Raw genomic sequence first — 21,631 nt, 5'->3', positions numbered from 1 at the left:
GTATGAACATTATTTTACTTTTTCATCTGCAATAAGATTTATATATTGGTCATTATTATTTATATTATCAATCAAATGTTATTTCAAAATCACGCAAAGAAAAATCGCTTAAACACGACTGCATTGTGTATCTTTTAATGACAAATAAGACACAAGAAAAGAAATTATATAAACACTTATATATTTTTAAAGTTTTACTTTTGTATTTTTCGATGAATAAATATGTTTAATGACTACAATTATAACTACTATTATAATTACACGTATAAGTAACTATTTTCACTTAGAAATAAATGTGAAAACTGCCAATAGTTTATATAAAATGACGGTGAATAACCGATATCTTAACAATAGAACACCAACTATAGGTTGTCCCTGTATAATGTAAGTTACCTTGATAGATTCTAATCAAACAAATATAAATTTAACTTTAGGTATTATTATTTTATCTGATAATATCACTTATATCTCTATCAAACTTAAAATTTATCACAAATTTGTATATCTGTTCATAAATTTATTGCTTTATAATTTGTATTTAAATCATTGCGATGTTTTTATTTTTTCGATATTTAAAATTCGATAGTTTTAATAATAATTGTTTCTGAAAAATGCCTATTTGTAGTAATTGTTTGACTCATCTGAAGCTTTGAGTAAAAACATTTGGTTATAAACTTATAATTGTAGTACTGTATTGAATGAAGTACAGGAATTGGAATAACGATACGTAGTACGTGTAAGGTCACAAAAATGGGTTGACATTAAACATTTATATTAGAAAATTGTTAAAACGAAACGAAACTAGGAAAAAAAACTCTCCATTGTTAAAAACCGAACAAAGATCGGATTAGTTGTTCTAGTCATATAAAACCGCGACGAGAAAAGAAAAATGCTATTGATGTAAAACAGAACGCAATAACTGAAAATGATTAATAATTGTAAACGAGACAAGTGTCCTCCAGTAGAGATGGACCAGGCCGAATGGCCGAGCGATCAAGGTTAGCAGTCTGCCGCCCTGGGGAACCCGGGATCGAATCTGGACGGGGTCTAAAAATCCCCAGGAATTTTTTGGGGATGGTGCATCCGGATATGCACCATCCCCGTCCCTCACCACCCAGCCGCCCCATTGTGGGTCTGGCCGAACCCATAATGGGCTTGCTATAAGAGGCCCTCTTAGTGCCCACAGGGCGAAATTACAAAAAAAAAAAAAAAAACAGTAGAGATGGACCTTTGACAAGGTGCTCGTATACAAATAATTAGAACATAGAAATTTTGAAAAGGGGAAAGGTTGATGACAAAAAGGAACATCGCGTCGGGTCGTTAAAATTTATAAAATGTTACAGACTAGACAACACTAGGGAAAATATGAGCGCGAGTTCCAAAGTTCCATCAACACTTTCCTTCCAGAGTTAACGGATGGTGTCAAGTAGATTCTTAGAAGCGGATCTTTCTCGTGTCTCGAACAGGAGTCGTTTTTCGCTTAGGAACAGACGTGGGACCAATCGGGGAGCGGAAAAGAGGGACGTAGAACCAATCAGATAGAAAAAGGGGAGAAAACGGAGATTGAGAAGGCCGATTTTGAAGGACACGACGGAGGACTTTCCGGGAGGCTTCACGAGTTATGTACGCTAAGATGTCCAGCGAGAAGTCCGCCGCCATCAGCCTACGAGTCTCTTCACCTGCCGCTGCCCCGGGGCCTACCTTCGAGCGACGATAGAAAGCACCCGCGACATCTAAACGTTCGAGCATTCAATTGTGTAAAGAACTGTGCATAGTGTAAATTGTTTTGTGTTTAAATAAACGGCTTTTTGTGAGATACTTGTCATCCGTGTCTCCTCCGCCACACCCACACGCGAAAGACCCTAGACCATCCTGTCACGGGATTAACGACCCCCCCCCTAGAAGTCGGAGAACTTACACTAGTGAGAAGTGGGATTTAAATCTCCAATCTCCATCAGGTCAGCGAACTTACATACGTTAGATAATCACTCACACATATTACTAATATACAAAGTTCCTACTCACCTGGAAAGTCAGGAAAAATCAGGGATTTTCATTACTGTTCGGAAAAAGTCATGGAAAGTCAAGGAATTTGTCAAAAATATCAGGGAATCAGCCTCCTTGGCTACCTTGTCGATTTTTTTGCTGGCAATATTTTTGACTAAGTGCAGTCGTCTGCAGGCAGCAAGAAGTAATGTGGTGCAATACAACTTATGAAAAGGGGTGCAGAATATTTTCAGGACCCAAAATGTCTCCCAAGCATACACAAAATTTCCCCAAAATTTTGCAAAGTGCAAAAATTGATAAATAATTTTAATTTGAATGTTGTTATTTGTCATTTTTCCTTTTAATAATTTTGATTGTGTAACAACAGTTTCTGATTTATTTCCCTGTTTACTGTTATGATACGCTGTTTGAAAAGATAATGGAAACCATAAAAACAGTAAAACATGAACTAAAGCTAGAAAATCACTTAAAAAATCACAAGCTTAGAAAGGATTCAACATATAAATGAAAATATAATCATTAAAAACGTTTGATTGTAATTTGAAAAAAAAATTGTAGACTTATAAATTCCCACTGTCGTCTGTCCGTCCGTCCGCCCGTCTTTCTTTCTTTAATCTTGTGAATGGAATTAGATAGATAAAATCTGTGACCAAATATGGAAACCGTAGTGGTAGGAGACCCCGATTGACTACATATGAACTTCTGGTGTGTACCGAAGTCACGTTATTTCAATTCAAAACTTTCCTCTGAAAGCTGAAAACTCTATTTGTAGCCCGGCATTGTGACGATCTCGCAATAAATAATTGCTCGTTTACAATTTCAAAATTTCAAAATAACTTTTAAATGGTTTTTAAAAACATTGTTTTAATTTACAATTGATTTGATTTCAATTTCAATTAATTAATTTTGATTATATTTAATTGTAGTTTTATCAACGTGGAATTAAGAAATGGCTTTACCAAGGACTGCAGAAACAGAGTCAAAACGTCAATCATCAAAACACTTTTAAGGTGTCTATTACTAAAGGAAGAGAGCAAGGAAATCTTTTAAAAGACAATAGAGTGTTTACTCAGAATGTAGTGTATAAAGTAATTTTATAAAGATTTTAATATAAAGGCCTCAATCTGTTTGTGTGTACGTGAATTCTCTGTAATTCCTACTATTTTTGTCCATTCCAGATGAAACTTTTTGTTGCTTTTTATGTTACAACTCTTCTCAATTTTTCAATCTCTACTTTCTCATAAAATGTATTCAGCCATGCTACCAGGAGAATTTCTAGTATAAATATATACGCTTTAATAGAATTACAAAATGTTCTCAAATCTATAATCACTATCGATATTTGATGCGATCTGCTATTTAAATTTGTATAAATGGCTTCTATAATATTTGTTCCATAATTCATTAAAATAATGAATTATAGAGCAAATACTATAGTATTGTTATAGTGTAAATTTTGGCAGAAACACTTTGATGAGATTGCAAGTTTAATTTTTATTAGAAAACTATTAGATGAATAATTGCATTTGGTTTGGTTTGTTGGGATATGACGACATAACACATAGGCGATCTGCCAAGTGGATATACTTCCTCTATATGGGACCAATTTCCCATATAGATGCCAGACATAGGAAGAAAACCCAGTAAATCCCATGTGACCAGCTCGTTGGTCAGGCGCAAATCCACGACTATCTACCAATGTTCAATGGTTTTATCTATTCGGCCACTGAGATGAATACCCGTTTCATTAATTATATATCAATTGTATTATTGTATTGTTAATTATTTTAATTATGTAGGCCTAATTATTTTGGTTTTATAATTATATTGATAATTATATTTTCCATTGTAGTTATACAATGTAATGATATTATCATTAGACTGATAAATGTTACATTTACATTATTTTCCTATTGAAAAACATAATAAAAATAATTGATTATAATTATAATTTTAAATCGATTAAATTTTTAAATGTAAAGAAAATAAGTTTATGTACTGAGCCCTAGTAATTTATCGAACCTTCCAGATAAGTCAGTAATAAGTCAGCATTATGACCTACCCAATACAAGGAAGGACCGGCTCGAAGTGGGTTCAGCATGTTCCCTGAAATTCAATCTCATGCTTTAAAAAGTTCTGCTGTTCACAAAAAAGCGTATTCTAAATTTAGCGGGATCCTAAGCTTAGTATCATATTGTAATTAAAAAACGAAACTAATAAATCCAGCAACGAGTTGCATAACGTTTCCGGCAAAAACGTTCAACATTGTGTGTGGCGCCATCTGTTATGATATTTTATTTTAAAAATTTTTTATATTTTTAATTATTACAAAATGTCAGAAGGCTTAATGTTTCATGGTAGAGATGAGCTTTATTTTTAAAAATTGTAAATGTTAATAACGAGTAAAATCGTCATTAAGTCCGACCCTACTCGAGATACACACGACGTTCTTTATCTCCCCATCCCCTCGACCTTTAATCACCAAAATTTATTAGCATCAATCTTCCTAATACACAAACCTCCCTGCAAAATTTCAGTAATTTTCGACAAGAAGCACAAGAGTTATTGAGCTTCAAAATGGGTGAACAGAATCGTGCCCCCATAGACACGAGCATCCATACATACAGAAAAAAACCCCAACTTTTTTCATTTCTCAATGTTTCAAGATCCCCTGAATTCAAAAATATAAACGTCTTAGGGGGGGTTCATTTTTTGACCAATCGCATTCTCTCTTTTTGTTACATATGACAGCCAAGAAAGAGTAAAAAACACAGTTTAACTTAAATATTAGTTGTAAAGTAATTGTACATAGATATGTACTGGCACTTTGTACTTACCCTGTAATCAAAAAATACCGACAATGATTGAATAAAACGCAAGATTTTAATTTATTCATCAAAATTTATTTTGTCCCTTTCAAAGTAATACCCTTCTACAGCAATGCACATATGCCAATGTTTTTTCCAATCCTCGAAACATGCTTTAAAGTCGTTTTCGTGAAACCCCGTCAGGACTCGCAGCGAATTTTGTTTTATGGCATAAGTTAACTCAAAACGGTGATCACAATGCAGAAATTTTAATAGAGAAAACAAGAAAAAGTCACACGGAGTCATGTCAGGCGAATACCCAGCTTGCGATACCTTATTTGTTGAATTTTTGACCAAAAATTCACGAACAACAAGAACATCATGAGCAGGTGTATTATCGTGGTGCAAAATCCATGAGTTTTCTCGTTACAAATCGGGTCGTTTTCTACGAATTGCTTCACGCAAACGACGCAAAACGTTCAAATAATATTCTTTGCTGACAGTTTGGCCAGTCGGAAGGAATTCGTGATGTACAGCACCACGACAATTGAAGAAAATAGTCGACACGACCTTGATTTTAAACTGACTTTGACCTAGTCTTTTCAGTCTTGCTTCGCCTTTCTAGCACATTCACTCGATTGTCGAGCTGTTTCGATGTCAAAAGCGTAAATTCATGTTTCGTCACCCATAATGATGCGTTTTAAGAACGATTCGCCTGGAGAAAGCATTTCCTCGGCCACTCGAACACGTTGTTTTTTGAAAAAATTCAACGTTTTCGGGACGGCTCTAGAAATGAAGGCGCCGCAAGTCCAAATGATCTTTTACAATTGCTTGACAAGATCCAAATGATACTGGAAAAAATGTTCAATAATACCCCTAATTGTTAAACGAAGATCACCCAGCACCAAATCTCTGACTCAAGGCGAGGTATTGTTCATCAATTGAAGTGGATGGTCTACCTTCCTCGAACATCTTGTACCACTAGAAAACTCTTCTTGTTGATAGACTATCGTCACCAAAGGCTTTTTGCTAAATTTTAAACGTTTTTGTAGCAGTAATTTAATTACGAAAACAAAATTTATTGCACGTTCTTTGCTCAATTACACTTAACATTTTGAAAAATTGTCCGCGCAAAATTTCTTTACGCACAAAACGAGCGTTTATTTGTAAACAGAAACAGACGATAACATACGGATTTTTGATAAATATCAATGACAGCGCATTCTTGCTGGCGCTCAGTTTAAATGAATCATTTCCGATACTTTGATCACAATAGAATAATAAATAATACATTATAAAATTTAGAAGCACTGTACATATAGTGCTTGATACACGAATCTTGGTCGGACTTTTAAAATGCGCAGTAGAGGGACAGTCTATTTAATTAGTGAAGGGAACGGATTGTTGACGAATCTTTAACATGGTCACTGAGCATTATCAAAAAGGGGCTCCAGAACTTTTTAAAACTTTCAGAGCTCTAACAGAGTATCGTGCATCGCTAGGCCAAGATATGTGAAACGATTTGTAGAAGCAGTATTTCTGGCCTACCCAATTTTGGAACCCGGGCTTGCAAAAGTTTACACCGGCGCTGACAAGAGGGCTATCTGAAGGGTGTGCCTCTCGGGAAGACTTTTCTATAGAAAACTGGTCTCTAGTTAGGTGTTAGAAAGGTGAAGAAAACCAGAAACACTAACTGTTTGCACCCGACTAGACTGTTAGCCAGGCGCAAGCCTGGCTAACAGGCCACTTTTAACTTCCAGTGTTCAACGGTTTATCCACTCGGCCAATGATGGACTAATTAAGTTAATCAATTGATTACCATTGGAACAGCTAGCGACCACATTAAGAATCTGTGTGGTATCCAAACTTTGGATTAAAGCCAAATTGCGCGTAAGTCGTAGGTAGGCAGCCACAAACGTTTTATATATTCTATATGAAGTAAAATTAGGCCTATTTATATAATTTATAAGTGATGTGTTAAATATCTGTGCAGGTCGGATTTGGCCCGGTAGTTTACGCACCATCGATATAAATGAATTGTAAATACTGTAATATCGAAAAATCTGCCTGTACCGATTTGTGATTTCTATAAAATATATAATATTTAGTATTACTTGTAGTTTTCTTTTAATACCGAAAATATAACTTTCGTAACATAAAAATTTGCTAGAAACACCACTTTATTAATTCTTCGAATAAAATAATGAAGCTTTTGATTTTGTTATTTTAAAACTGGTTATTTCGTATTAACACAAAAAGGAACTTTGCAATGTCAAACAGATTTGCATATTAATGTTCAATTGTTTTTGCAATTGTTTATATTGATGAATGAATTATTTTTTTGTAATAACATGTCAAGTTGATATATATTATACCTCTAATTTCATAAAAAAACATATCAACAAATAATGTTATAATATATATCTAGATAAAATTCTTATAACTTATCACTTATGTGAATTTAAAGCAGATATCGCACCATTATTTATTCATGCATTATTCCTTGATTGATAACTGATAGCAAAATCGATTTTAAACCAGTTCGACTGCTTTCTTGTTACTTCTAGCTTATTATTACTATTTTTTAAGTCTAGTGAATAATAGGCCATGACTAATTATGTCAAAAGCTTTTAATAAATCTACTTACAAAATTTTTATACGGTTTTATTTCGAATTAAATTCTGTAATATCCACAATCGCTCGCTTCGTTCTTTTGTTAATGAGCTATCCGTTAAAGACCGTAAAATGTTGCTCTTTCATCAATATGCTTTTAAAGCAATTTTCCTATCTTTCTTAATATAGGTCGAACAAACTATAGGTCACGATTTCTTGTTTATATCTTTTGTATAAGCCATAAGTCCAATCAAGGACACCGAAAAATCGAGAAAAATTGTGATATGGGAAATTCTTTCGTATAAATTTTAACAGCAGAAGGTCTAATTCTAATATTGTGTACAGGATAAACTTTATCAAAATATCATAGTCTTTTACGATATCCTTCAAACTCGACACTCTTTCTGTGAGTTCGAGGTCACAGGAAATAGACAAAACGATTTTAATTCGTTCCTAACTTCGTTACCTACATTCGTTGGTGGGATCTGAAGAAATTCTCATGGATTCGTTTGTGAATTTAATTTCAATTAAGCCATTAGTTATATGACTTACGTTTTAATTCATCTTATTAACACCCGAGATCTTATTATCGTAATAATTTTATTTCTTAATTAATACAGTATAAGTTACTTCAGCGTGGTAGGAAAATCTTACAGAGCCATCGTTTGATAGTTTATTTAAAAACAACACGAGAATTATATTTTGTTTTCAAGCTTATGATAATGAAAATGTCTAATTTATCACGCGATTAATCATAATACCGGTTACTGAAAATTAGTTTGCATATTCGATATGTAGGTAAAGGATTTTCTAATTCTACCGTTTTTCTTTCCTGGTATTATATTTTATTACTAATCTCTCAGAACTCCGAGCTATTTCGCGATACGAGATCGTAATAAATGACACTAAATTCTCGTTTTGTCTTTGTTTCCATAATGTCTTTATAGGAGGAGATATTGTTAGAAATAATAAAATCATAAACCTAATTCCCGAAATCTAAAATCATTGCTCCAGAATGATTTCTTCCTGTAATCAGCTGATAAAATCGGTTGTCCATAGCTCAACATGTCATAATTAATTTTTATCCTTTCTCAGATTTAATATTTCTTAACTTATTCAATTTTTATTATCGAAGCTGGTTGATTACGATAAGTTACATTTTTATTGGAACCGGAATAGACTTATTACTACCAACCGGTCGCCAATTACATTTTTTAATAACAGTGAAATGTTATATTTTATAGACCTCCGAGGTCTTTGCAAACTTTTTTCTGTTATCCTCGAGATTCTGTCTATCTGCAGATCTTTTTTTTTTTTTTTTTTTTTTTTTTTTGGTACGAACGATTTTAAAATATTATTAAAATTACCGTCTTTATAATAATAATATTTTTTTATATATCTATTTAATTACGAAAGGAGTGGACTTCAGAAGAATAGGAAGAAGAAAGAAGAATTTACATGAGAAAAAAAGGAGCAGGAGAAGGATTTTAACGAGAATCTTAATTAGAAAATCATAATGCAGAACTTATTAACTTCCAAAGAATAAGTTTGACGTAATTAATTTAAGATCATCGAAAATGCGAGGAGAAACCCAGCCGTGGTGAACAGAGAATACAAATTTTATTTTCAGGTTCTGTCGACCTTCGCCGCTTTATTTTTCTTCGTCGACGGCTGCTATTGTTTTGGCAAAAATGCCGTTTCCTTCGTTTTTGGACAGCTGACAGCCGGAAAGGTCCGAAACAGCGCCTCGAAGTCTAAAAAAAACCAATCGAGGCAACGAAAAGGATAAAATTATATGACGATTATTAAACTAGATCAGGAGCGACGGGAAAAAGACACATTTACAGGATGGATTAATGTATTAAGATACACAATTACAAGTCAATCCAATTGTCTCCAAGATACACATTTCTTACACTATATTAAGATTTTTTTCGAAAAAATTTACACTCAAAATTTACAGTATTATACGTAGAGTATAGCCTACGGTTTTTAATGATATAGAACGAAATTCAAATTTTCCGTCATTACAAATAGGCTACCATTGAATAACATCTATCATTCGATTACTACTAAAATATTTACAATAAAATAATTATTAGGAGATATTCATTAATCGAGTAAACAATCTATAAAAGATTTAACTCGACGAGTACCTCCCGAAGGTACTTTTTATATTGTTAACTGACAGAAGAATGGTATTTTTATTTCTAAATCACTGAAGAATGATATCCTTTGCCAAAAGGAAAAACAATTTACGTATTTTTATTAAGTGCAAATTTTTAACGAAATAATAGAAATAATAATAACAATAAAAACTTGGAATAAGGATAATTTAAAAGTGACGGAAACACGTGTTCTTTTATTTTCGACGCGTTGTTTGCCTCATTGTCGGATAACCTTGAAGTCTATGCCCGGAGCCATTATTAACGCTCGAATAGTAACCGGACGTTTTTGGCTTTCACCCATTTTCATTTCTTGAAATAAATTCTTGATATGTTTATAGAAAATTATTCATAATTTCGGTAAATTTACAGCGCGCATCTCGTAAGTCACGCGCATAAAATAACGAACTTCGTCCTCGTTCTCGATGAGGGAATCCGAAATGGAAAGTAGGCTCTCGACTTAACCTAAATCGCGTGAAAGAAGAAACGAATTCGCGCAAATTTCGAAAAATTAAATTACCAGATTATAAATGAAAGTCAAATATTTTATATGGCAAACAATAAAAGCCAATTTTCCTTCTTATTTTAATTATTTTTATCTTCTCGGAATGGGGAATAATCGTGAACTAAGGCGTCGATATTATCAATTGGGCGGAAACCCTAATGAGATTTTGTGCCATACATTTTATACATTTTCAATTTTATTTAAATTAAGAATTTATTAGATTTTATAGATTTATTTCACAGGTTCAGGTAAATCTTCCCTTCCTTCAAAGCCGCTACGTTCCTTAATCTTAGACAAGGAACGTAGCTAAGGAACGTAACTCTAAACATCCTTTGATATGTCCGGTATAGAAATATAGGTCTGTATGGAAGAATAATGATGTATAACCTTGCTTATAATCATTCTTCCATCCCGTTAATCTGTATATTTTCTCCCTTTTATGAGTTAGAAAACGTTTGAAGTGAATATTTCTCGGATTAAAGGATCGCTTTCACGAACGGAGGGATTAATCGATGGCGAAATGGTAAACGAGTTAGACGAGTGGCTTTCGTAAACGGCGGATAACTTACGACTCGAGAGATTTATCCTCTTAATTGAATTGCACGAGAGGATAAACGACATTTGTTTGGTTTGTTGTTTGGAAACTTCCTTTCGACAAAACCGAATGTAGGTCGCCATTAATGCAATTACCTTCGACTTTATTAATAATTGGTAGGCTTTGATGTGGCTATAAATAGACGTAAGTAATTTTCGCAGGAAAATACCGCATTACTCTTTAATTTTATTCAGATAACGATTTTATTTCCGAATCTAACAACGCTGGGAAGTTCGAGTTTTCGAGATCTTTGCGTTTTGAGGTTGCAGACTTTAAAAAATAAATGCGAGAAATGAATTTCACATTAAAAAGGAATTTAAAAATGTGTTCATGAATGTGATTAAATGAAATAAAATTTAATAATAATAATATTGCAAATTGCAATAATAGGCAACAGGCGTAAATAACGTAGAAAAGTGTTAGGTAAGCGCGCATTTTTTACGCTTGTTAATAATTATAAATTACATAAACTTAATCTTAATTGATATTTATATATTTAAATCACTGTTATATTCGAAAAGGAATAATTTTATTTAATAATGCAGTCGATTAAAACAGAGAAAACGGGAAATTAGTGTATATCGCAATAGTAGAAAATGATTTCTCGAGAGATGCAGTGAGAAAACAAGATCGTCATTACCACAAACAGGGGCGAAACTTCATCGATTCCAGGAAAATGATTGCTTCTATTTGTCGGGGTCGATCGGGTTTTCCGGACGCAGTCCACCTTCGACGCTTTTTTTAAATGTCCTTCGAAAGTGCGACGTCAATCCGGCCGCGTAAAGACGTCGAGCGAGAGAAGGAAAAGCGAAACGATCATTGGACGAGGAGCGAGGGGGCGTCCAAAGCGACCAACTGAGGACCTCGAAACAATATAAGGACGGAAGAACAGTCGATATTCGAGACCAAATCTCGAGTGAAAATGAAGTATTTGAGTCACCTGTGGCTGCTCTTTTGCTCTCTATCTGCCGTCTCTTGCGGCATTTACTACAGTTACTGCCCGTCCGATTTTTTGGAGAGATACTGCGGTGAGATTACATTTAACTTTTCTTAATTATCATTAATTTCGATAACGCTGCTTCTTATGAAGAATTTGATCTAATTTTTTTTTTTTACTATTCCCGTGTTCAAGTAATTATTATTATTTTTTACCTGTGGGCACTAAGAGAACCTCTTTTTTGCTCCATTGCGGGTTCGACCAGGCCCACAATACGGTGACCGGGTGATAATGGACGGGGCCCGTCATATCTAGAAAAAAATTCCCGAAAGTTTTCTGGAGTTTTACGAATTGTCCGGGTTCGATTCCGGGTCCTCCAGAGCGGCAATCTGATTCCTTGGTTGCTTCGGCCAACAGTTTGGAGAGAATCATAATCTCTCTCATATTCGGAAATTTTTACAATGAAATTTATGAAGTTGAGATCTCCATTGTGTTTGTTTGTTTTGTTAAGTTATGGGAACGCAACACTTGGGCTATCTGCCTAAGGGAATGCCTTCCTGGAGGGTAACTGGATCCTGTTCAAGCGATACAGACGCGGAGAAAACCCGGAACTCCACGTGGCCAGCCTGTCCTGGAAACGAAACCGCTTGGCCACTGGTGGGTCATCTCCATTGTGAAACGAAAACTTCGAAGAGATTGAAATCCGATGCAACTCTTATTCATCTATTGAGCGATGTATCACATTAAACATTTCTCTTTCGTTATACCCGTAAGGATATTCACGTATACCGTTATTTTGCGCTACGTATACCGTCCATATTTTACGCTACGTTAGCTATAATTATACATCATCTAAGGAAATGAAAAATTTCGCGTTCAAACGAGTCTTGAACCTTCTATGCTTCACAGACGTACGCTTCGTAGACCCATCACAATTAATATTTCGCAGAAGAGAAAGTATTAGTTGCGGTGAGAAGTGCAATTAAAATGCCGAGAAGATGCGAGTCGGTGAATGCATCCAGGCGATTCGAAAATGAAAGCAAAAGTTTGCACAATGACTTTCGTTTTGTTAGAATTATTCTGTACATATTCTACAAGAAAATTTAGAAGTCGTTGATCTGTTTCAAAAGAAAATTACGTCAATTGATGTGGGTAATTTTACCTAAACTGAATGTCGTAAACTTATCTATATTCATAGATTTAGCAATACGTTAAGAAACGTCATCTATATTGCGACATAGATATTTATAAATATCCAATATTTATCGACTGTTTTTAAATATCACTTGAAGTTGTAATAACGAAAGTATCTTGAATAATAATTATATATCTATTGTATATTTTTGTATATATTCCATTTTGAATGTTTTTGGTCCTCTAACAACTGTTGTATTTAAGTTTCATTAACTGCATAATTATTGGAAAAAGATAACCAATATTTGAAAATCGATATTTATTACCAGCTAAAACGTTATTTTGGAGTGCTTTTTATTACTTTATTAATATATATTTTTTTATTGTTGATTAGATCATTAACGCTGCCTTTTCTAAAAATCAAAGAATTCTTATCTAAAGTTTCAATGTTAATTCTGTTTTGTTATAAAATAATTAATAGACACTGTAGATTTTCTCGAATCAGGATGACCGAGACTTGAGAAGGTATCAGCTCGCTGCTCTGGCGAACTCGAATCCTAGTCCGGATCTGCTCAGAAATATTAATGGATGGGTTTGATCGGGTTCTGTGCTTGTCATGCCACTCTGTATTGAGGATCTAGTTGAACTTCTGATGAAGTCGCTAACTACATACAGGGCTTTTAAGGCTTTTTTTGTGTGGTTTCAGGTCTTTTCCCGCTCAGAGAGCACTGTAATGTTCCCGTGACGTGAATCGAACCCGGACCTTCCGGGCGAAAGTCAGATATCCTAACCGGTAGACCAAATGGGATGCATACAGGACTGAGAGTTTAAAAAGTTATTTAAATATTATAACATTCAAAAGTATATTTAGATTAAATTCTAAAAAATTAATTAATATGAGTATACTTTTGAGTGTTTTCTTTTATTTAAGGCAAACTTTCCGAAATTTTGCATAAATGTTTTTTAGTCAGTTCGACTTTTAAATTTTTAGAAAATTCTTTAATGTATTTTCAATTCTTGCCTGCTTTATTTACGTATTATTTCACGCGTTCCTTTAGTAACATGGTAACAGAGTACCTAAATCATTTATACACGAATAACAGTTTTCTATTCATTAATATTTCCATTGTTAGTTTACGTTTCAATTGAAAATAATTAAAATTAGTTAAAATAATAGGAAAAGGTGGAATGAAATTAAAAATGAGAATAATTTGATTACTTAATATACAATAAATGGTCTTTTTAATTTTTAATAAAAGAAATAAACATAAGACAATATAAAATTATTTAATGATAAAAATTAAAATGAATTGCATTAAGTTGAATTATAATAATTCAGGAATGTAATTAATAACTTAATGCATGAATTTATTTGAAAATAAAACATGTTAACAAAGCAATACTAATCTTAATTAACTATTGTTTAACAATTTACATATATTTTATTCTTTTAATATTTTTGAAATGACGAAATGATTTAGATACGTTTATCTGCAATTATTAAATATATAATTTGTTTAATGATTATTATACAGCATTAAGTGAGAGAGACGAAGTGTTAGAGTGCATCAAAGACAAGGAAAATGTGAGAGTAAGTGATGTAATTTATTCTTTTAAGAATGAAAAAAATTCTATTAATGTTTCTTTAAATAATTTTTAACGCATTTATAGAGCTTGGAGATTCTTGAAGGTTGTTTCAACTCCGTTCACGAAATTGGAACTCTGAGCATGGACGATAAGTTCAAACAAATTTGTAACTTGGAAGTTCACGTAAGTTACTTTGTTTTGTGTATAATATTCTAGGTAGATAGAATATACATATTATTATGTAAAAAATTTGTAAAGGAATGTACCGTACTAATTTCTTTGTTATTTTCAGGAATACGAATTACTTCGAAAATGCTTTCAGAACGGATTATACTTAGAACGTAGACGAGGTAGTAAAGTACACACCGTAGTTGAGGTAAATAAATTTTCCCAATTATAAAACAAATTACTCGGAATTTTATCTAAGTTATCGCACGTATAAAACTTAACGAAATGTACAGTTGTCAAACCTCGTTGACGTCACAATGCAGATATTAGTAACGAGGAAGTCATTTGATATGAATAAAATTGCCAAGTTAAACCGGTAAGTTTAACGTGGCAATTTTGATTCATTAGCAAATGCTATTTCGTACGTCGATAATAACCCAATATTCTGATAGTTAAACCAATAAGAAGGCTTTCGTTCAATTAGAAGAGAGGTCTTATTCCGGTAAATTCAAGGTAGAAAAGAAAGTTAGGCGAAAAAAACGTATGAATCTGTAGTAAAAGCTATAATAAATTGAATAATATATTAAGTTTCCTTATGCTTCATTGCTAATATTAAGACCGAAACTAAATGGTTGCAATTCATGCTTAAAGTAAATAATAAATAGATTTTAAAAATGTGAAAACATATTTTTATTTCTATGGATAAACCGCAATTTCTTTTAGACCTAATTTCGTACCGAAAGATTTCACGTAATTTATTGTAAAGATACAAAACATTTGTTTAAGTCAATCTACATTTTCAAAGAAAGTCTTCTGATCACATATTGAAAGGATTATTTCCATCTCTAAAAACTCTGCTTCCGAAAACATTCACTAGAATTAGCGAAAGACGTTTCTAGTTTTAATGTATGCGGATGAACGTACCGAGAATTTTCATTATTTACGCATTCCACCATATTGTTTTCAATATATTGTTCTCAGACCGTCTTGTAATATCTACAATCTTATTACTAGTATGAATGTCCTTGTTTTCATCTTGTAATTGATAAAGATTTTTATACATCTAAAATCACCGATAATTGACGTCAGATAACGATATGGCAACTTTATCCGTTGGTAAAGTTTCATGCATGTAGCCCAGAACTGATCAGAGAGGAATATATCATTATCATCACAAACGTTCAAATTGACGTCTTATATTATTAGAACGACGTATTTTAAATCAAAAGATAACTATCTTTATATTAGTTAGTATTAGGTTGTATAATTAAGCACCAGCGACAAGAAATCAACAACCGATATCAAAACCATCGCCGAAAAAAAAATTGAAATACAACGATTTAAATACTTCTTGTACAGAATTTATTATATTCTCTCTTGCTCCAATTTATTACTGTATGCAAAGATATGCATGAGAGATATTTTCCGTTGCAAAGTGCCATTTTTCAACTACTGTAAAAATTTGGAACTAATTCTTTCGGCAGACTTGATTTTCGTATATTCCATAGAACATATACTGTACTCCTGTCTATGAACGTTATAATTATAATTACTCGAAAAATATATTTTTAAACTTTATTTTCTTAAAGTCTACATTTTATATAAGTATTCGATCAAAGTATAATTTGAAGTTATAATACAGAGTGTACCATAAGTCTGGGACCATTGGAGTTATGGTAATTTACGTTTATTCTTTTATAGATAAAGCATGGCGCTGAGTAAAGAGGAATTATTTCAAGTTATTTTGATGATGGAAGTCAGCGAGAAGTTTCCAAAGAGTTTAAGACTGCATTTAGACATCACGCAGCCTGTTAAACTCTTCAGCGATTCCTCACCGAGTGCGAGTCCCACCATCAAAATAACTTTAATTCATTTTCCTTATTCTGTGTCATTCAACAGAATAACCATGTGGCTCTTATGGTTCCAGGTTATAGGACATCACAGAAAATTTCAATTTATTCTGCCAAAGAAACAAATATATCTATATTAAAATATATTACAATTAGATTTTAATTATCATTTTTCATTTCTTTTTCAGGACTGTGTTTCTAAAACCGAAGTAAAAGAAAAGAAGGTATGCATTTTAATCAAATTTTTAGATTTATATTAAAAAATTGTATCATTTAAGCAAATAATTTTGCTTTAATTATTTATTTGATACATTTAGGATTGCAGAAGAAGAGGATTCCACGCTTACATCCATTTTGGTAAATGGATTTAATACGTGTATCTGAGAAATATCTAATCTATAAGGGTGTATACAAAATGGATAGAAATTACCAAAACTAATGAGTTCCTTCGCATACTTTGATTTAAAATATATATATAACTCAAATACTTGAAGATGCTATAGGAAATTTTTTGAATACTCGAGTTTTTTGTAAAAAAATATTATAAATTCTTGTCTTGTAAGCGATATTTTATATATTAATATGGTATTTATGAATTCTTTTACGAAGAGAATAAATCCGACATATTTTTCGATTTTTTCACTTTATTGATAAAATTAATTATAAATTTAAAACATATAAAATGAAATAATGTATAAAGCAATATTAAGAGTAATATTAAAGCAATATTAATTGTATAATAATTGTATAATTTTGTGAGAATAAAATGTGTTTAAAAGTTTAATAAAAACTCATGAAACGATTATTATTATTACCAATCTTATGAAATACTTAAACAATGTTTCATAGGATTGAGAGACAAATATCTATAAATAATAGAAAAGTAAAATGTCATCTGCACGTTTAATTATTAACGCTAGGAAAGAAATTTTACTTTCTACTATAAATTCTTCCAAGATTTCTACACGAATAAATAAATTAAAGAATTAATAAGTCTGAGATAAAATAATATATTTCCTTTTACTTTCCTGGCTATTATGTATACGTAACAAAGGAAAGTATTGGAATCGTGTCAAGTTGACCCTCCGAGTTTTTTGCAAATCTCCACGTTTTGAGACCTGAAAATTGTTGGGTGTGTGTATGTTACCGTCTGTTTCGTTTAATATCTCAGGATGGGATAATGATTAAGAAACAAAACAAGAGACATTGATGCTGTTAGAGTCGATAGATATACTGTAGAACCTCTATTATCCGGACTAATTGGGGATGAAGTAGTCCGGATAAGAAAAAATCCGGATATTCGAAAATAATAATAATTGACAGTGCATATATTATGAATAATTTTTATTTGTCTAGATTTACATATAGCTTTAATATTAAATTATTTTTTATTAAGAAATTCAATTAACGATTTTTGTTTACCAGTAAAGTTAGCTGTTCTTTTTGAAGCTGCTAAATCGCGAATACTTTTAACACATATAAGTCGTCCTGAGTTACACTCTTCTTAGCTCTCAAACTACTTCATGGCGACATCTAAGCACCGAAAAGCTTCAGAATGTGTAGGACCAATATCTCTTACTTCGCAAATCTCTTCGTCTTCTCGATCTCGTTCATCTGAGGCAGATATTTCTTTAATTATTTCCTCATCATTCAAAATTTGGAATCCAGGATCGTTTGCAACACAATTTAAATAAGTTGCTTCTAAACAAATCTTATATAATGTGACATTAGCATGGATGACACCCGGTGCGGATATCGTGGTGTCACCCAGGAATATTTCTAGATGGTGCGAGAGATATCGTGGCGGAGATTACTTCTCACACACGGATGGCTGTTGACCTTTTTTTTTTTCTTTAGTTAACGACTGCTGAAATTTCTAGGTCACTCCAAGTTACGGGCCCTACACGTTTCCCTACTTTGATTTTATGGTATTCAGAACGGACCGATTTACTTCATTTCAGGTATGGGAAATTGAATTAGTGCAGATTTGGCGGAGGGGAAAAAGAGATCGGTCGCATTTCGCTTTGTGCTTTCATCTGTGTTGGACGCCATTTCTACTTTTGAATGGTTAATCATTCAAAGTGAAAAAACTTTTACATAGCATTTTATCGAAAACCGAAATATTTTTATTTTTATCGTGGTCGCACAATGGCGGGCACACGTAAAACGATTGGCGGGCGCCATGGTGCCCGCGGGCATAGGGTTGGGGACCATTGCATTAGATTATGGAAATACATAGAAATGTTAAACCAAGTGTTAAGATAGGATAGATTAAAGTGTTACAAAAAAGGAGATTTAGGATGGCTTTAGAATTTATCAAGGTTAAGCCCATATATTTTTTTATTTATTAATATTAGATGAATTATTGTAGTTTGCACTGAGAAAGGAGCTATGATATGTGTTATTCACAATTTACATTGTGTTGATTAATGAGATAGAGAGAGATTAATGTTGAGCCAAAAAAAGTTAGGAACAGGTTACAGAGGGTGGACAAAGTGTTACAAAAAAGTCAATAGATTTAGTTCTTAGATTTCAAATACAGACTGTTAGAAAAAAAAAAAAGAGGAAATTCCAACTATTTAGACAACATATTCAACATATCAATATTTACAAGCACATAATAACAGAGATAATTAGAGAATGATGAGTTAGAAGTTGACAAATAAAATAGGTAAATATAGGATGGCAAGAGTTCAGACGGTATTATTAGACAGTGATAGTGATTAGTGATGACATGGAGTCTAAAAGAAAGACATGTTAGTGATGTTTTAGGCCTATATAAACAAAGGACAGGTGTAGTAAACCATCAATAAATCTTCATTCATATTCTACTTTTGATAATGCAGAATATTATATAAATTACGAAACTATGTAAAGCCAATGTGAATGTCATAAGAAATGTAATTTCTCATGTCAAAAATACAAAATTATTTCTCGCTATACTAAATCAAGTAAAATTGTAGTGTTAAAGTTAATAAATTATTTTAAAAAATAGTTTGTCTTTATCTGAATTAAATTTCTATGGCTATTTAAATGTATTACAGGATAAGCTATGGTTTTCCTAATTATATTGTCATACATATGTAATAAAATAAAACAGAAAAATGCAAATTTATTTACTTATTTTACCATTACCTATTTATTGAACAGATATTTTATACTCAGAACATTATGTACTAAACTTTCATTCACAATATGTAGCAATATAACAGTTTTAAACCGATCTCTATTTAAAACCTGGATAAATAAATCGAAAATGATTATATTTTCCATTAAATGAAATAAATTAAATGGAAAATAAATTAAATGGAAAATATAATTATTTTCGATTTATTTATCCACATCTTCATCTGTAATTTCAAATTATCATCTTATTAAATTTTTTTATAAACAAAATATACCTTTTCTTTCTTTATACATAATATAAAATTTTAAAAAATGTAATTACGAATAAGGTTTTTCTATAGAACAATAGAAAAAAAGTTACAAAAATGCTTGAAAACGGTAAAACTACCTACTAACCAAATAAATAAACCAACAACTCCTCGCCGTAATGCGACTCTAGCGCCAGCTATCGGCTACCTGACACATTAATTCAACTTTAGAGCATAGGTCAAGGACTAGTATATCTATCAACTCTGATGTTATTAAATTTTAGTGGTTAAAGGTCGAGAGGATGGAGAGATAGAGGGTGTCATGTGTCAAATCTCGTGAGGAGTCGAACTTAATGAAGATTTTACTCGTTATTAACATTTACAGTTTTTACTTTCCCGGTTCTTATATATAACGGAAGGAAAGTATGACAACCGGTCAAAAAATGATTCCACAAGATTTTTACATTTTTGGACTCAGGGGACCTTGAAACATCGAAAAATGCAAAATAAATAAATAAATTTAATACGTTTTTTCCCTCTATGTATGCATGTTAATGCGCTTGTGTGTGGGGCATGATTTTGTTCATCCACTTTGAACTTAATTTAAATAACTCCTGTGCTTTTTGTCGAAAGTTTTTGAAATTTTGGTGGTTAAAGATCGAGATTTTAAACGTTACCGGGAAAGCTAAGCAACTCGTTGCTGGAATTTTTTCGAACGATTTTACTCTTTCATTTAATTGTCATCTAAAAGCTTCGTATGTCATTTGTTATATCTTTATAAATGTGGGTAATAACGTGTTTTGTATTAGTTATTTACTATAAAATGTAGATTGGGTAACGAACGTATCTATTTCCAAACCTGATTAGAATCAAACATAGCAATTTGGAGCAACTGCGGACAGCTTTATATTGTCCGCAATTGTCTCTGCATTCACTTTACGATATATTTATTCGGTTTTTCTCATAATATTGTACAATTTCAGGTTTGTAGATATATTCCGGTCAAGGAAACCTAAAATAGTAGTAATTTAATATTTGAGATCTTCGTTTCCTCTTACTATAAATTGACGAATTGTTTGTATTTCAATTTCTAATGAATATGCGTAAATAAATTGATTCATTTCTTTATTTCCTTTGCAAATTTCGGCTACTTTCTAGTTGTCCGACGTTGCTCCCCTGTACTGTCTAATATTAACATGCACTACAGGAGAATACCGGATACTGCACAATTGTCTAGTTTTTCATTTTTTAGGAAAAACGGGTTACGAATTTTTATTCTATACAGTTGCCAACAGATTTTTTTCATGCAAACAAAATCCTATAATTATTAACTAAATCAGTTTGACGGATTTCCGAGAGTAAAGCTATCGTCATACCACAGTTTATTTGTAATCTTAGAATATTTTATCAATCAAACCATAAATTTATTTTACAAATCAGAAACCAGGTGTTATGCCAACAAAGGATCTTCAATTTTCACGACAATAATTACCATTGTCTTGTCGATAAATTCAACAATTCGCAATCGATTTACGGTAGATATTTTCCATCAAAAAATGGAAGGACTAAAACGTAAAAAAGAGAGTTATGAGATTCTGTAAACGAGAAAAGAGTAAAAGCAGAAGAAGAGAACAACGAAGAGAGAGAAGTTGCAACAAATACAGTTATGGAAGAAATTGAAAATAAATTATCCTTGTTATTTCTCGACGACGGCATCGACTCTCACAACGAAACGACATCGTATCAAAGGATAATCAAATTACTTCGATATACTGTACAGTACATTAGCAAAATTTCTATAAGCTTAAACGAGCAATTATTTATTGTGACATTTATTCTAAAATCCTGAAGATGACATATGCTAAAAGAGGTTGAAAACGTTAGTGTAG

At 32.2% G+C, this 21,631-nt stretch overlaps 1 protein-coding gene across 1 annotated transcript; it reads left to right on the top strand.

Annotated features, from left to right (window-relative positions):
• Window positions 1–11,461: 11,461 nt before the first annotated feature.
• On the top strand, window positions 11,462–16,836 carry LOC136969707 (uncharacterized). Its single transcript, XM_067263985.1, has 6 exons — window positions 11,462–11,720; window positions 14,299–14,354; window positions 14,435–14,533; window positions 14,643–14,726; window positions 16,557–16,592; window positions 16,686–16,836. The coding sequence occupies exons 1-6, from the start codon at window positions 11,615–11,617 to the stop codon at window positions 16,737–16,739; spliced, it is 435 nt and encodes a 144-aa protein (XP_067120086.1). The 5' UTR covers window positions 11,462–11,614; the 3' UTR covers window positions 16,740–16,836.
• Window positions 16,837–21,631: the final 4,795 nt, after the last annotated feature.

The sequence above is a fragment of the Centruroides vittatus genome, unplaced genomic scaffold (genome assembly GCF_030686945.1).
Source record: "Centruroides vittatus isolate TY-2023 unplaced genomic scaffold, ASM3068694v2 contig_18, whole genome shotgun sequence".
Lineage (NCBI taxonomy): Eukaryota > Metazoa > Arthropoda > Arachnida > Scorpiones > Buthidae > Centruroides > Centruroides vittatus.
Note: the sequence above shows the minus strand (reverse complement) of the source record. Positions and strands in the feature narration are given on the sequence as shown.

What these genes read in the sequence shown, in the direction of transcription:
- LOC136969707 (XM_067263985.1), top strand. Translation starts at nt 11,615, where the DNA reads ATGAAGTATTTGAGTCACCTGTGGCTGCTCTTTTGCTCTCTATCTGCC. An exon ending in TTTGTAACTTGGAAGTTCAC is followed by an intron (nt 14,534 to 14,642) that starts GTAAGTTACTTT and finishes TGTTATTTTCAG; the next exon opens with GAATACGAATTACTTCGAAA. An exon ending in AAGTACACACCGTAGTTGAG is followed by an intron (nt 14,727 to 16,556) that starts GTAAATAAATTT and finishes TTTCTTTTTCAG; the next exon opens with GACTGTGTTTCTAAAACCGA.